Source organism: Trichechus manatus, unplaced genomic scaffold (assembly GCF_000243295.1).
Source record: "Trichechus manatus latirostris isolate Lorelei unplaced genomic scaffold, TriManLat1.0 scaffold00049, whole genome shotgun sequence".
Classification (NCBI taxonomy): domain Eukaryota; kingdom Metazoa; phylum Chordata; class Mammalia; order Sirenia; family Trichechidae; genus Trichechus; species Trichechus manatus.
The window spans coordinates 5,752,559-5,766,981 of record NW_004443985.1 but is presented as its reverse complement, the minus strand read 5'-3'; the positions used below and the strand labels follow the sequence as shown (position 1 = coordinate 5,766,981).

Genomic DNA, 14,423 nt, shown 5'->3' with positions numbered 1-14,423 from the left:
GTCTTCTGTGCGGTTACAAATCATTTTTTATTTGTTAACTATAATTTCAAGTGTGTTGTGCTGAGATGGAAATTGAAAACTTTTATTTTCGTGTAGTTAAAATAAGCTGGTGTTTTTTTTCTTTTTGCCAATGGCTTCTGAGTGAGAAAGACCCATTTATTTTAATCTTATAAAATCTTTGATTCTAGTATTCTTTGCACATCTGGATATAAATAATCTCTTATTTATTATTATTATTTTACTGAGTAGAGTAATGGCTAACGTAGCCTGGAATTTTATAAGACTTTTTGTTAAATACGTGATAACTTAGATTTCTGCAACTAAAAAGGTTGCATTTTTTTATATTCTAACTAGCAGCATAGGCTTAGCTCCATCTTACTAATTCTTACCTGCATTGAATGTGATCTTTTAAAAAATGTGATAAATATTTTACATCAGAAAAAATACCTCACTGTTGTTTTGCCCTTTTTTAAAGTCATTAAGATTGTTGGATGAAGAAGAAGCAAGTGACAGTGATTTAAGATCCAAATTCAAGGAACGCTGGCAAAGGACACCATCCAGTGAACTCTATAAGCCTTTAAGAGCAGGTAAAAATGTTCATGAAATTACTTTCACTTGAATAAATTCCAGCTTGGATCCCTATTTTTGTTTTTTTTGCTTGATTAAATTAAACATGTTTTTGCTGCAAGTATTACTATTTTGCTGAAACTGCTATTATGAAAACCTAACTTTTTTTCCTCAGTTCAGTGTTCTTTAAGATTCAAAAAACATAACAACAGTAGTTAACGCTTGTTGTAAAAAGTTCAGATTCTTATAAAAGGTATACAGTGAAAAATAAAATAATCATATAATTCATTTTCTATTCCAAGCCCTGTGCATTTTTAAAAGCACAAATGAGATCATATTATATGTATGGTTTTGGTAATTCCTTTTTACTTCATAGTGAATTCTGAATAATGCAAGATGAGTTTTAATAGTGTATTACACCAATAATGCACACGTTCTACTTTTGTTTGCCAACCTGCCTCCTTTCTCGAGGTATTTTTGTAAGCACCGCTATGCCAATTTTTTTACATGTCGCTGTAAAAAAAATTAGCATAACGTGCTTACAGAAGTACTTCTGTGGCGGATGTGGTTGGCAAACAAACGTAGAAGGTGTGCATTATTTCTATAAAAGTACAGTACTTTGAAGCCAAATTTATTCTTTTAAAGACTTTATTAGATTTTGTGCTTGTTATGATAACTGGTGTCTTGATTATGGCTGGAGACTTGTTATTTATCTCTCTAAAAGGAATTAATGCTATTGAGATTTTTCTAAAAATGTATCTACTGTTCTTTTAAGTCAAGTAGAAGCAGTGATCTTCTGAGAGAATAATACTTCTAAAATAAATGGTTACTGTTTTTGGAGTGGGTGATTTCTTTTCTACATTCATGATTTATGGGAAAAGCTTAGACTGATAGCTTTTATTTGGTAGACAGTAACCACCAAATGTAATTTAAGGTATAACTGTGCCTTTGCTTTCATAAATGGTTTTGTCACTTTTCCAGACACAAAAATGCAGAGACTGGCAGGGCCTGTTTTAATTTATCTGGTGAATTGGCACCTGTAGGAGGGGATAATAAACCAAGTTGAGGGCCAGAACTAAAAGTACAACCAGCCCATAAACATTCTTAGATTCAGTGCTGTGATTGGGAAATTACCATTTTCTTCCCCAGAGGGTGCCAACTTTAGAACTGTTTTGGATAAAGCTGTACAAGCAGATGGACAAGTGAAAGAACGTTATCAGTCTCACCGTGACACCATTGCACTTCTGTGTAAGCCAGAGCCCGAGCTGAATGCCGCCATTCCTTCTGCTAACCCAGCAAAGACCATGCAGGGCAGCGAGGTGAGAAGGTACACGGTGATGTGGGTGGCTGTCTGCCTGTGAAAGCTCCGTGCAGGCCATTACATACACTGAATTGTCAGTTTCTCTCTTATGGGTCTGTTTTTAAAAATGCTGAAGTAAATTGGGGTTGGTATATTTAAAGCATTATTATATATACTGTTCAATGGATAATTATACTAAAATTACTATCCTGGAATAATATTCAATTCAGATTTTTAAAAAGGCAGAGGCCTATCCTGAAGCATCAGGACTAGGTTTTGACGAGACACCCATCTGACTACAAATTGGTCATTTTTCACATCATACTATATACTGCCTTTGCAGCATACCCTATTAGGAGTACCTTTGACGGGAAGGTTGGCAAGGTGTGCATATTAATAAATGGACAACAGCATCCTGGTATTTCTAATTGCGACAGAAGGAGAAACTCAATAGTGAGACATCTGATTTAGAAAGTCCTAAAGGAGGAAGGGCAGATGTTCTTATGATTTAGTCACTGTGAGGTAGGGCAGCGTAGTGGGCTAAGTTAGAGACCCTGAAATGCACAGGAAAATAAGCACGAGGGACAGAAATGCTGCTTAAAACCTCCTGAAAAAGGTGAATTTCCGGGGAAAGTAGGTCCCACGAGTTATCAGTGTAGTTCTTCACTTGCGTTTTTCCATAGAAGCCTTTCATCTATTTATTTAGCCAAGACTTACTGGATATCTGCTCTGTGTAAGATGCTTTGAAAAATGAACAAATGCATCATACACAGTCTTTACCTTCAGTTTATGGTCCACTGTGGACGATGAGACTTGTACAAGGTAACTGTAATACGGGGTAGCAATGAGAAGTGCCCCAGGGAGAGTGTAGATGACATGCTGTGGAGGTTTAAATGGTGAACTGCTTCCCCCTTGGCAGTGTTTAGAGCTCCTCCCTTAGGAGGCTCCTGAAAGAACTGGCACGCGGTGAAAGCAGAGTAGACAAGCAGAAAGGGTGAACACATGTTGGATCCAAGAGGACTATGTAAACGTAGCCACAGATGTTGGGCTTGACGGCAACGGGTTTGGACACTAGTAACATAAAAAACAAAACAAAACAAAAAAACCCCAAGCCAGTACAAATCAATTCTGACTCATGGCAATCCCATGTGTGTCGAGTAGAATTGTGCTCCATAGGGTTTTCAGTGGCTGTGATCTGTCGGACGTAGATTGCCAGGCCTTTCTTCTGAGGTGTTTCTGGGTGGATTCGAGCTGCCAGCCTTTTGGTTAGTAGCCAAGTGCATAACTGTTTGTGCCACTCGGACTCCTGTTAATATAAAGAGGTGTTTATAGATCATGTGGATGTAAAGCTGAGATTGCCTGAACTGAGTAGGAGGGATGACATTCTTACTGATAGGAATAGATGTACAGAGCCCTCTCTTCTCCTTCTCCTAGCATGTAAAGTATACATACGGTATGTAAGTTTCTATCTCTGTCTGTCTCTCTGTATTTTTTTCTCCATATAACATTGTCTCTCCATGTTATCTCTATTTCCATCTTCATCTCTGTATATGTCTATGTCACGATCTCACTACAGAGGCAAAATACGGCATCTTTACCTGGCAAAATCATACCTTCCCCTACCTCAGAGCCACAGCAGAAGGCACTATAATATAGAGTGGCTGAGAGATTAGTTTTGAAGACAGGCAGACTTCGGTCTCACACTTCACCTCTGACGCTTATTTGTTGTATAACCTTGGGCATGTTACTTCATTTTCTGAAACTCAGTTTCCCCATCTGTGAAATAGAGGTAATAGCATGTACCCCATGGGGTGTCATAAGGAATACATTAAATTATATTTATAAAGTGTTTGGCATAGCGCTTGGCACATAATAAATGCTCAGTAAATAGTAGCTGTTGCTGCTATTATCAGTATTGCTGCTGTTGTTACTGTTGTAATCTGAATCCACTGAAGGTACAGTGTCTGTATCTAAGTAAACTGGATGTGCAGTTTATAGGTGGCCGTCTGAGAAACCACCTCTCTGGCCCTGGGTGAACCTTTGTACATTATTCCATTCTTAACATTTGCTTTTTAAAAAACTTTTACTGATTAAACGAAGGTTTCTTATTGTTTAGGTTGTAAATGTCTTAAAATCCTTATTGACAAATCTTGATGAAGTGAAGAAGGAAAGAGAGGGTCTGGAGAATGATCTGAAATCTGTGAATTTTGACATGACAAGCAAGTTTCTGACTGCTCTGGCTCAAGATGGTGTGATCAATGAAGAAGCTCTTTCTGTGACTGAACTGGATCGAGTCTATGGAGGCCTTACAGCTAAAGTCCAAGAGTCTCTAAAGAAACAGGAGGGACTTCTTAAAAATATTCAGGTGAAATTTTAGTCACTAGGATTACAGAAAGAATCAGCCTGGGCTAAACCTATGTCTGTTTAGGAAAATGAAATGGGAGAATCTGTATAGTTAAGGGGACAATATGATGCATCTGTATTTTGCAGAATTTAACTTGGCATGTTAGTTTTAAAAACCTATGAAAGAAAGCCACATTTCTGGGCTAAAATGTTGCCTGTTCCTTAGCAATGCTAGATGCTTTGGATATTTTGGGTTGCTCATGCATTTAAAAGCTTTGTTGGTATTTTTTTTGCTGTGTGAGGGGAAACCAACACTGGAATTATTGATACCTGCAGTTATGTGGCTAACACATGTAGGCTTTAATCCTTTTTTGAAAATAATGCAAAACTAAATACGCTGAGTCATTAGAAGTTAGTATTTGTGAAGTGATTTGTAGTAACAAGACTTGAAAATTTGCCCTTTTAGTAGTTAATGTGTAGAATTAAACATCGTGTGTTTCCATTTCTGAACATTATATCTACATATAATATAAAAATATTCTAAAAAGTGAAAAAGTTTTCATCTTAATTGTGTTTTTTGCAAATGTTAATGATTAATTGGTTATGTTTGATGCCCACTGGATTTACGATATTTTTACTTTAAGGAAAGATTTCAAGCAATGTACTCCCCCAAAAGAAATATTGTGTTAGGTATTCCTAGTAATTCCTGCATATAATTACATATGATTTTCATAGTTGGAAAAGGTATCTAAAAATGTTATGCACCATATTAATTTTATTTTTAAAATGTAAATACAAATCTTTCTTTTAACAAGGTCTCACACCAGGAATTTTCAAAAATGAAACAATCTAACAATGAAGCTAATTTAAGAGAAGAAGTTTTGAAGAATTTAGCTACTGCATATGACAACTTTGTTGAACTTGTAGCTAATTTGAAGGAAGGCACAAAGGTATGAAGTACATAAAAGAAACAACAGCTAACTATTGTAGATGTGAGAGTATGAGTTTGGGGAAGTTAGTTGGTATTTCCAGCCTCTGGTTTGTTAGCTTTAATCCCTTCTCATTCTGTGAGGGGGGATTAGGGAAATTTTAATGGAAGTGGTGACATTTCATGTGGATTTTATTTTTTCTTAAAGTAAAAAGTTTTATTCGGCATATATTCAAAAGGGCGGAAGTGGGAAACCATGCTGCTAGAACCATGTCTGCCCGACTCCAAAGAATATTACAGAATAAGCAAGAATGGGAAAACGGACAAGCATTGCTGCCACAGCTATGTCTGCCCAAGTCGAAAGAACCATTACGGAGTCATCAGTATATATTAACATTACAAATGAGCAAAACCATTGAAAGTTAGCCTTTTCAGATTGGCTAGAAACTGTGATCCTACATTTTGAATTGTCTTTCTTAACAATCATTGGTACAGGTTTCAGTAACAAGAGTCAGGAGGGTCTTCACTGGTCCAACAGATTCTGTTCACTAAATGCTAATAGAAAAAGACAAGAGTGGAAAGTCTTTTGTGTTGTGTTTGATCATCTTTATGTGAAAGTTTCCCTAAAAGATATTTTCCAAGATTATCTTAGTTATTGTCTTTACACCTCTGAGCCCAGTTGATGTGTCCTTGTGAGCCCTTGTGAACCTAGCTCCAGCTGGGTCACATTCTCTATGCTCAAGGAGAGGGAATAAATGATTCTAATATTATTTCCTCAATCATTCCCTCCTTTTGATCGGAGATTGGAGATAACACATCGATGATCAATACCTGGACTTAGTCGAGCTTCTAGATGGCGGCCATTGCAGGCTCTTTAAACTCACGGTGCTGGTTTTCCACTGGATACCATCTGGTTCTTCACCAGGATCTTAATCGTGTGAATTTCTAAGGCCTATTTCACCAGGCAGAGAAGAGGTGCGGTATAGGCATTCTAGTAGCAGGAATTTCGCACAGAGATATCAAAAGCCAGTGCTGGTTCTTTGGGGGCTGGGAAGCTGACCAGTGTGGGTGAATTACGAGGGATTGGGAGTAGTCAGAGCTGCTCGTGGCGGGAAGGAAGGGCATGGCTTTACCTTCTGTGCTGGTGGTTTGGATGATGATAGACTTGTCACCTGCCTGGGTCTCACAGTGCTTACTTTCTAAATATGTTGTATGTATTTTCTTGACTTGTCCTTTATGAAGGTTTAGGGAAATGCTTATGTTTATTTTTACAGCTTTGTTTTGAGGGAGCAATGATTTTTATGTTTTTTAGATGCACCATTCCTTTTAGTAGTTTAACTCCATATTGATTATTGAGGAAAGTTATTTTGATGTAAATATAGGAGGTATACTGCAAAACCCCTTCCAAGTAGAGAGGATAGTAAAATACCATTTTAGTTTGGTTTAAAATGCTTTGCTCAAATAGAGAAGCCGAGAAATCTCTCCAGAGAGCCTTTGGAAATTCTTTTAGGGGTATCTGAAATGATTCCTGCATCTCTGAAGTGAGTGTGCAAATGTGAACCTTCCCTTTAAACACACTTAATGTCTTCATTAAGTTACAATCATAGACTTTTCTGTAGGAATTGAGAACATGTTCAAAATCATGAAACTTTTAACTTGTTACCATTTAATTTTTAGTTAAAGTGTTCTCTAAAAATTATTTTATTCTCTTTATTTTCTTTAGGAGTCTTAGGTCATATGTAATATGAAGTTTTTGGACTTAATAATTGGTATGACTTTGTGTCCCATAAAGAGGATTTCAGTTCTTCAGCTTTAACCACTATTGACAAATTACCTTTAGATGGTGTTCCTCCCTAGATTAAAAATTGTTCTGGTGTATTACTTGTCTTGTTCTTTGCTTGTAGTTTTACAATGAGCTGACTGAAATCCTGGTCAGGTTCCAGAACAAATGCAGTGATATAGTGTTTGCACGGAAGACAGAAAGAGACGAACTCTTAAAGTAAGTTTGTTTTGTGTATCAGATTGTACTTGAGGTATTATTCTTTTAGGAAATCATACATGGGAACTTTTGTGGTGAACATGGCAGCATGAGACAGTAGTGTCCTGCCATTTCTCCTGGGTATTTTACAAGCAAACAGCCACACGACCCGGGAATGAAGGACTTAGAAGGAGCAGAAGCTATGGATGTAGGAAGTACAGTGAGGTCACAGAACTAGTAACAAAATAGCTCAGGTGGCGTATCTCAGAAAACGCCAGCGATTTACCTTGAAGTGGCAAATGTGGCTTCCCTAAATAAAGATAGAGGTACAGAGCATGAAGAAGACCAAGTTCAGAAAACATCAGCAAAACCGCTTTTTGCAGGAGCCTTCTGAGGAAAGCTGAATCAGGAACGTGTGATTCATTACTCACTGAGTAACCAGTAAGGAGTTGGCACAGCATTGATAAAAAGATGCTACATTTTAAAAAGTGAGGAAAAGAACAACATTGAACAAAACTTAATAAAGAACATTCACCAGTATAATATTGCCACAAAACAGATGGAATTTTGAGCAAACCATTCACCATAAATTTAAAAAACAACACAAAAATGCAAAGAAGCAATCACTTCTCTTAAGGAGGACCACAATCAGAAATGTAAGCACTCGGGAGGAAATGCTAAGACACCTGGAGGTGATAAAACGTGAGGTGTCAAAATTCAGAAGAGAAGACCAGCATCTCACAGGTGTTCGCAGTGATAGGAGGGGACACAAAGAGGGAGTAGTCACTGAAGGGAACACAGGAACCTGGAGAAGAGAGATGACGAAGTCAGAGAAAATGAAACCAAAGTAAAGACATTAACGGATAACAGAGAAGACAGGCAAAGATACGCAAAATCCAAATCCCCTCAAGAAAGAAAAACCTCTGAAACAGTGAACAAGAAAATTTTCCTAAAACAAGTGAAGGTTTGTTGAAAGGATCTATCATGTGGTAGGGAAAAATGAGCAAGCACCGCCAACACTTAGACATAAAAGTTATTAGCCTTTAAAGATAATGGCAGATCAAACTGTGAAAAAAAAAATGAGGATGGCAGCACGGTGTGCTAGAAGGGTTATTGCTATAAAAACTTAAGGAAAGCAAATATGGGTCATGGATTTTACATCCAGTCAAGCTGCCCTTCAGGTGTAAAAGCCGTATGTGGATTAGTAATGAGCAGGAAGAATTCAGGGAATATTATACCCGTGGAAACCCTGGTGGCGTAGTGGTTGAGAGCTACGGCTGCTGACCAAAAAGGTTGACAGTTCAAAGCCACCAGCTGCTCCTTGGAGACCCTTTGGGGCAGTTCTACTCTGTCCTATAGGGTCACTGTGAGTCAAAATCCACTTGACGGCAACGGGTTTTTTGTTTTTTTAAATACCCATGAGCCCTTCTTGAGCCCTTCAGCTAACTGGACCTTTATTCACTTCTCTCCCATGTTTAAACAGTTTCCATAGAGGAAAGTAGTTCTGGTGGTGCAGTGGTTAAGAGCTGAGCTGCTAACCAAAAGGTCGACAGTTCAAATCCACCAGCCGCTCCTTGGAAACCCTATGGGGCAGTTCTGCTCTGTCCCATAGGGTCGCTGTGAGTTGGAACTGACTCAGGGGCACCTAACAACAACAATAACAATAGAAGAAACAGAATTTATCAAATAACTACATCTCTCTACCCCCAAGAAAGAGCTGGCCCAGTTGTTTTCACAGAGTATTTCTGTCACACAATTTAAAAAGCAGATAACTAGAATGCTTTTTAAATGGTTCTAGAGATTTAAAAAACAAACAGAAACCTGAGTTGGTCTTATTGATAACAAACCCTGGCAAAGATTAAAACAAAAGAAAACACAGTCTTCAGACCAGTTTCACTCATGAACATGGATCGAAAAGTCCTAAATAAAATATTTGCCAACGGTATTCACCAGTATATATAAAAAAAAAAGTCATGACCAAGGCAGGTTTATTCCACTGTGATTGGTTCAGTATTGCTGCATCTAAGGAGAAGAAAGATCACAGGATTCTCTTCATTGATGAGGAGAAAACATTTGGGAAAGTAACAGCGACCCTGGTACTCAGTAAGAGGGAGGAGTAGATGGATACTTTCTTAACAGTAAAAAGTCTGTGTATATCTCTGCCTGCCACTTATTTTTATAAATAAAGTTTTATTGGAACACAGCCATGCTTATTTATGTATCGTCTATGGCTGCTTTCTTGCTACAACAGCAGAGTTGAGTAGTTGTGACAGAGAACCTACGGCCCTTAAGGACTGAAATATTTATTATCTGACCGTTTAAAGAAAACATTCTGCCAACCCCTGGTTTAAATTATCTTCTTGTCCATGATAAACGACCTTCTGCTTGGAATGCTGGTTCTCCATTTAAACCTACATTGTAGAACAGGCTAACATAACTGTCACCAGAGTTTTATAACATAATAGAAGTTCATGGCTCAGGGAGAAAATTTTGGATATTCTTATATTTTCAGATATTTTATACTTCACATACCTAGCTTGAAAATTAGGTTTGCATGTGTGTTGCTGTATTTAAACTATAAACAAAATCAGTTCTAAAACAGTGCAAAGCTTGTCAAGTGTTTACAGCTCTGATTCTAAGGTGAATGAACAATGGGAAGTTAGACCAGATAGTCATAACATTAGCTTTTAAAAATCTGAGGGTTTATTTTGTTAAAATCATTGTTAATACTCAGGGTCTTAATTTTTTAAAATATTGTTTATTGAGTCTAGTGTACATAAGAAAAGTAAACGTATGTGTACACCTTGCTGACTTAACAAACTGAGCACACCTGTGCAGCTAGCACTTTAGATCAATGCACAGAGCACCCTCAGCACCCAGATGTCCCTCTCTGCCCCGAGGGCAACCACTGTCCCGGCTGATGAGAGCATAGACTAGTTTTTCTGGTTTTGTACTTTATATAAATTGAATCACATAGTATATATACTCTTTGGTACAACATTATCTGTTGCTTTTTTATCTTGGGACCTACCTCTTAACTAGAGAGTGGGCAGGGGTACACAGCACACATTCTTCAGGAGAGAGCATCGCTCATGAATTCTCGTCAAAAAACATTTCAACTGAGTATAATCAAGGCTTTCAAACTTTCAGTTTACAGTTTGACATGTTTCTTACTCAGGCTGGGACTATGATCTATGGAAAGGTTTACTTTTTTCCCTAGTCTTCAGAAGTAGAGTAAGAAATTATTATAGAAGGAAGGAAGAAAGCATAAGTTCTAATCCAGAACAGAAATGTAGTATATTTTGAAGTATTATTGTTTGGGGCCCATTTTCTTTGTTTCATGTTTGAAGAAGGGAAAAAAATAAGAAAAAGACCTGGTATTATATAAAATCACACCTATTGTCATCAAGTCAATTCCGACTCATAGTGACCCATAGGACAGAGTAGAACTGCCCCGTACGGTTTCCAGGCCGTAATCTTTATGAGAATGGATCGCCAGGTCTTTTCTCCCTTGGAGCCACTGGTCGGTTCGAACCATCGGCCTTTTTAGTGAGCAGCTGAGTGCTTAACCAGTGCACCACCAGGGTTCTTCGTGGTATTATATATGCTTTGGTATTTCTGTTGTGTTCATTTTTAACATTTCTGTCTTTAATAAGGGACTTGCAACAAAGCATTGCCAGAGAACCTAGTGCTCCTTCAATCCCTACACCTACGTATCAGTCCTCTCCAGCAGGGGGGCCTTCGCCAACCCCTCCAACGCCAGCGCCAAGAACCATGCCGGTTAGTATGCAGATCAGTTCTTAAAGTGGGGGTTTTGCGTTAGTGACAGCTTACTTTCTGTGAGCATAAAACAGTGGAGAGAGCTGGTGGTCAGAAACGTTTAGAACTCCAAGCTTACAGCAGACGCGGTGGTGTAGCAAGTTAAACAGTGCCCGTGGGAAGCGGGTGGACAAATCTCTGAGACACCTGGCTTGGTCTTCATGGTGATAAATAGGGAAACGTGAGTGTGGAGCGGTTACTTGGTGCTACTGGGGAAGAAATGGTGTTGTGATTGTGTCGGAGAATGTGCTCGTTCCTGGGACCTGTGTCACCAAGGCTTCAGGGTGAGTGTCGGACGTCTGAGACTCATTTGCAGATGGTTCTGCAAGTTGATGGATAAATATGTGGCTGTGACGGCAGATAAAGCAGATACGGCAAGATGTGAACAAGTAATTGAATTGGTAGATATGTGGTTGTTTATTATACTGTTTTAAGTTTTTAGGTGTTTGAAGTTTTTCATATAAAAAGTTCGGTGGTGGTGGGGGGACTGCCCAGCCTTTGGTGGAAGCAGGAAATGATTAAATATTAGGTGTCAGGAAAAGAGCAGTGGCTATGGATTATTTTGCAAATTGGAGAATTATTTCTCAGCTGTGATAAATTTCTAGAGCAAGCCACTGGTTAAGAGCAGGAATTAGAAATATATTTGGTTGGATTCTAGAGTTTCTCATATGTGGTCATTTATTTTAACGAACAGCAATTTGAGAGAAACATGAAACATTTTGTGGTAAATGCTGCCTTTCCCTTACAGCCTAGTAAGCCCCAGCCCCCGGCCCGGCCTCCACCTCCTGTGTTTCCAGCAAATCGAGCTCCTTCCGCCGCTGCTCCGGCTCCGGCACCAGCTCCGGCTCCAGTGGCTACTGGGACCGCTGCATCAGCTCCGTCACAGACCCCGGGTTCAGCTCCCGCTCCCCAGGCCCAGGGACCTCCCTATCCAACCTATCCAGGATATCCCGGGTAAGGCTTGAAACATCGGTGACGCAGCGATTGGGTGAATGTTGTTACCAGCTCTGGTTAGCCTTTTAAAGCAGGATCATCCCCTCCTTAAACGGAGGTGTCATGACTGTGAATGAGCTCCACTGTCTGCTTATCCAGAAATAAAAATAATGTTGTAGTCACCTGTTTAAGTAGTTGAATAGCTATTTCCCAGGCTTTTTTATTTCATTGGTTAGTTTTTTTATTTTGGCTTGTACGTTTATATTAAATACATCTCTTACGTATGGAATTCAGTATGTCTTTCTTTAGTCGTCTTTATTAGGTGATAAATAGGTAGGTGGCTTCTCTGAACATCGTATAGCAAGACTGACGAAATCCTGGCATTCTGATAAACTGTTTACCAGAAATACAGCTAAATGTGGCAATACACTTTTTCAAAATCAGCTTTCTATGTGGTGATTTTTTATTCTTAAAAAACCAGACATTTCACTGCCTTCTAAGATGTACTCAAACATTCTGTCTTCCAGATATTAGAATCTTATGAACAGTAAATGTGTGTCCACTGCAGTGAATATTGAATCTTGTGGGCCAGGGAATAGATGTAGATGATTTGTTTTACCACTTTAAGATAAAAGGTTTCCGTTTTTATTTCCTGCAAATATATAGATAGATAAATATATATTTGCAGTTAATAAATATTTAGTCTTATTTCCTTCAACAATATTTTCTTGATAGTATAAGTGCTTGATATACTTTTATTTCAATTAATAACAGCATAGGATTGCTTTTCTTTAACAGTTGAAACAGGTCTTTTTTCTCTCTCCACTGTTCTCTAATAGACTGCAAAATAGAGAAAAATGGCTTTCTTTAAAAATACTGGTTTTAGAACAAGTTTGCTGTCTTTTCTGGCATTTGATGTGTAATACAGTTTTCTTGTTCTCTTCTCCCCATCAGGTATTGCCAGATGCCCATGCCCATGGGCTACAATCCTTACGCCTACGGCCAGTATAGTATGCCATACCCGCCCGTGTATCACCAGAGCCCCGGACAGGCTCCGTACCTGGGAGGCCAGCAGCCTTCATACCCCTTCCCTCAGCCCCCACAGCAGTCTTACTACCCACAGCAGTAATATATCTGCCCAGAAGTTCAGCTGGTTCAGTTCAAAGGGAAAGAAATACCAAACCTGCAATAAGTATACTAAACTCTACGCTCTGGTTAATCTAACGTACTCTTCTGAATGCAGTGTATAATTCCTGTCTGCGGTGAAAAGCTAAAAGCTGTGCCCCAGTTCCACATTTGATTGCACATGCGAGATTTGCTGCTGTTGCAGTATGAAATTAGGTATAATAGGATTTGAAATAAACTACATTACCGTTCATAAAAAAAGCTGAAAAAGAAATTAAACCCGCAAGTGAAACATTTGAAACTGTGATATGCACGTGGTTGGGACATCAGATGCTTATAATGATGGATAAAGTACTGATATTCAGGAAGACTTAAGTTTTCTGTCTCTTTTGGTTGGTTGATTGGTTTGATTTCCCTTATGCTATTTTGAGTAATCAAGGCATTGTAAATCCTGTAATTAAAAATAAAGTACTTAACAACAGTTGTCGTTGTTACGTTTTGTCCTCGTTCTCATTCCTGTCCACTGTCTTTCCAGCATTAGCCTCCATTCGCTGTGTATGTAAGTTAAACAGATACTGTGCTCACGTGCATGCGTAGTGCAAGGTCAAGTCAGGCTCCAGGAGAACCAAAAGAATAGAACCATAATTTATCTTCACAGGCTGCTTACTGAATTCATGTTGACATTTCTTTTAAAAAGTCCTGTAATGTGGAAGAAACACACAATTGCTACCAAAGATTCTTCAAATAAATATACAAATGTGTCTATTTAAGTTTTATTGTTAGCATCTCTAAGAAATCAGTAACAAATTCTGGTAATAATTCTCATTTTTTCTCATAACCTGGTTAAAATAAATACGTGTCATTGACAATGCTGTCTGATGTAATGGAATTGTTTGACAAAAATTTAGCTGTACTCTTCCTTTCTGCCACCTAACTGTCTTAACTAACATTTAATGCGTAATGTGTATGAATCGATCTGAGACCTTTAATTTCTGTGCTATTGAAAGAATGGACTGTTTTATAATTCAGGGAGCACACTAGACAATTGTCTGGGAACATATGCCGATTCTGGAATAGGGTGTGCATTTAACAGTAATCGCTGCTGTTAGGGCACCACTGTATAAACCTCAGTAAAATAGGACAGACTTGCAGCATGGAATGAGAAAACGAGAAAGGAGTGAGTTGTCTAGTATCACAGTGGGGTCTGTTCTGTGTGAGCTTCATTTGTGAACACATTAGGCATATGAGCAGGTTGTCAATGAATCTGTTTATTTTTTGAGTTTTAATGCTGGCCTCTTCTTTCATTATTGTTCAGTTTAAATGTTCCTGTTACTTGGTCCACTGTTGTTTTCTTTTTGACAGTTTGGATTTATCTTTTAAATGTGGGAGTGAAGGTACAATTGTAAAAGGGAGTGGATTGGTTTAAAAAT

The 14,423-nt window shown here is 38.4% G+C and overlaps 1 protein-coding gene across 2 annotated transcripts in view; it reads left to right on the top strand.

Moving 5' to 3' along the window:
• Positions 1-13,863, top strand: part of PDCD6IP (programmed cell death 6 interacting protein) — a 70,340-nt gene extending 56,477 nt beyond the window's left edge. The window contains exons 11-18 of one of the 2 annotated variants that reach the window (XM_004377335.1): positions 476-587; positions 1,717-1,886; positions 3,984-4,232; positions 5,026-5,160; positions 7,043-7,137; positions 10,773-10,896; positions 11,684-11,889; positions 12,823-13,863. In XM_004377335.1, coding sequence (XP_004377392.1) covers positions 476-587; positions 1,717-1,886; positions 3,984-4,232; positions 5,026-5,160; positions 7,043-7,137; positions 10,773-10,896; positions 11,684-11,889; positions 12,823-12,997 — 1,266 coding nt within the window. In that variant the 3' untranslated portion in view covers positions 12,998-13,863. The remainder of the gene's footprint in view (positions 1-475; positions 588-1,716; positions 1,887-3,983; positions 4,233-5,025; positions 5,161-7,042; positions 7,138-10,772; positions 10,897-11,683; positions 11,890-12,822) is intronic. The other variant, XM_004377334.1, reaches the window with a different exon arrangement.
• The last annotated feature ends 560 nt before the right edge of the window (positions 13,864-14,423 follow it).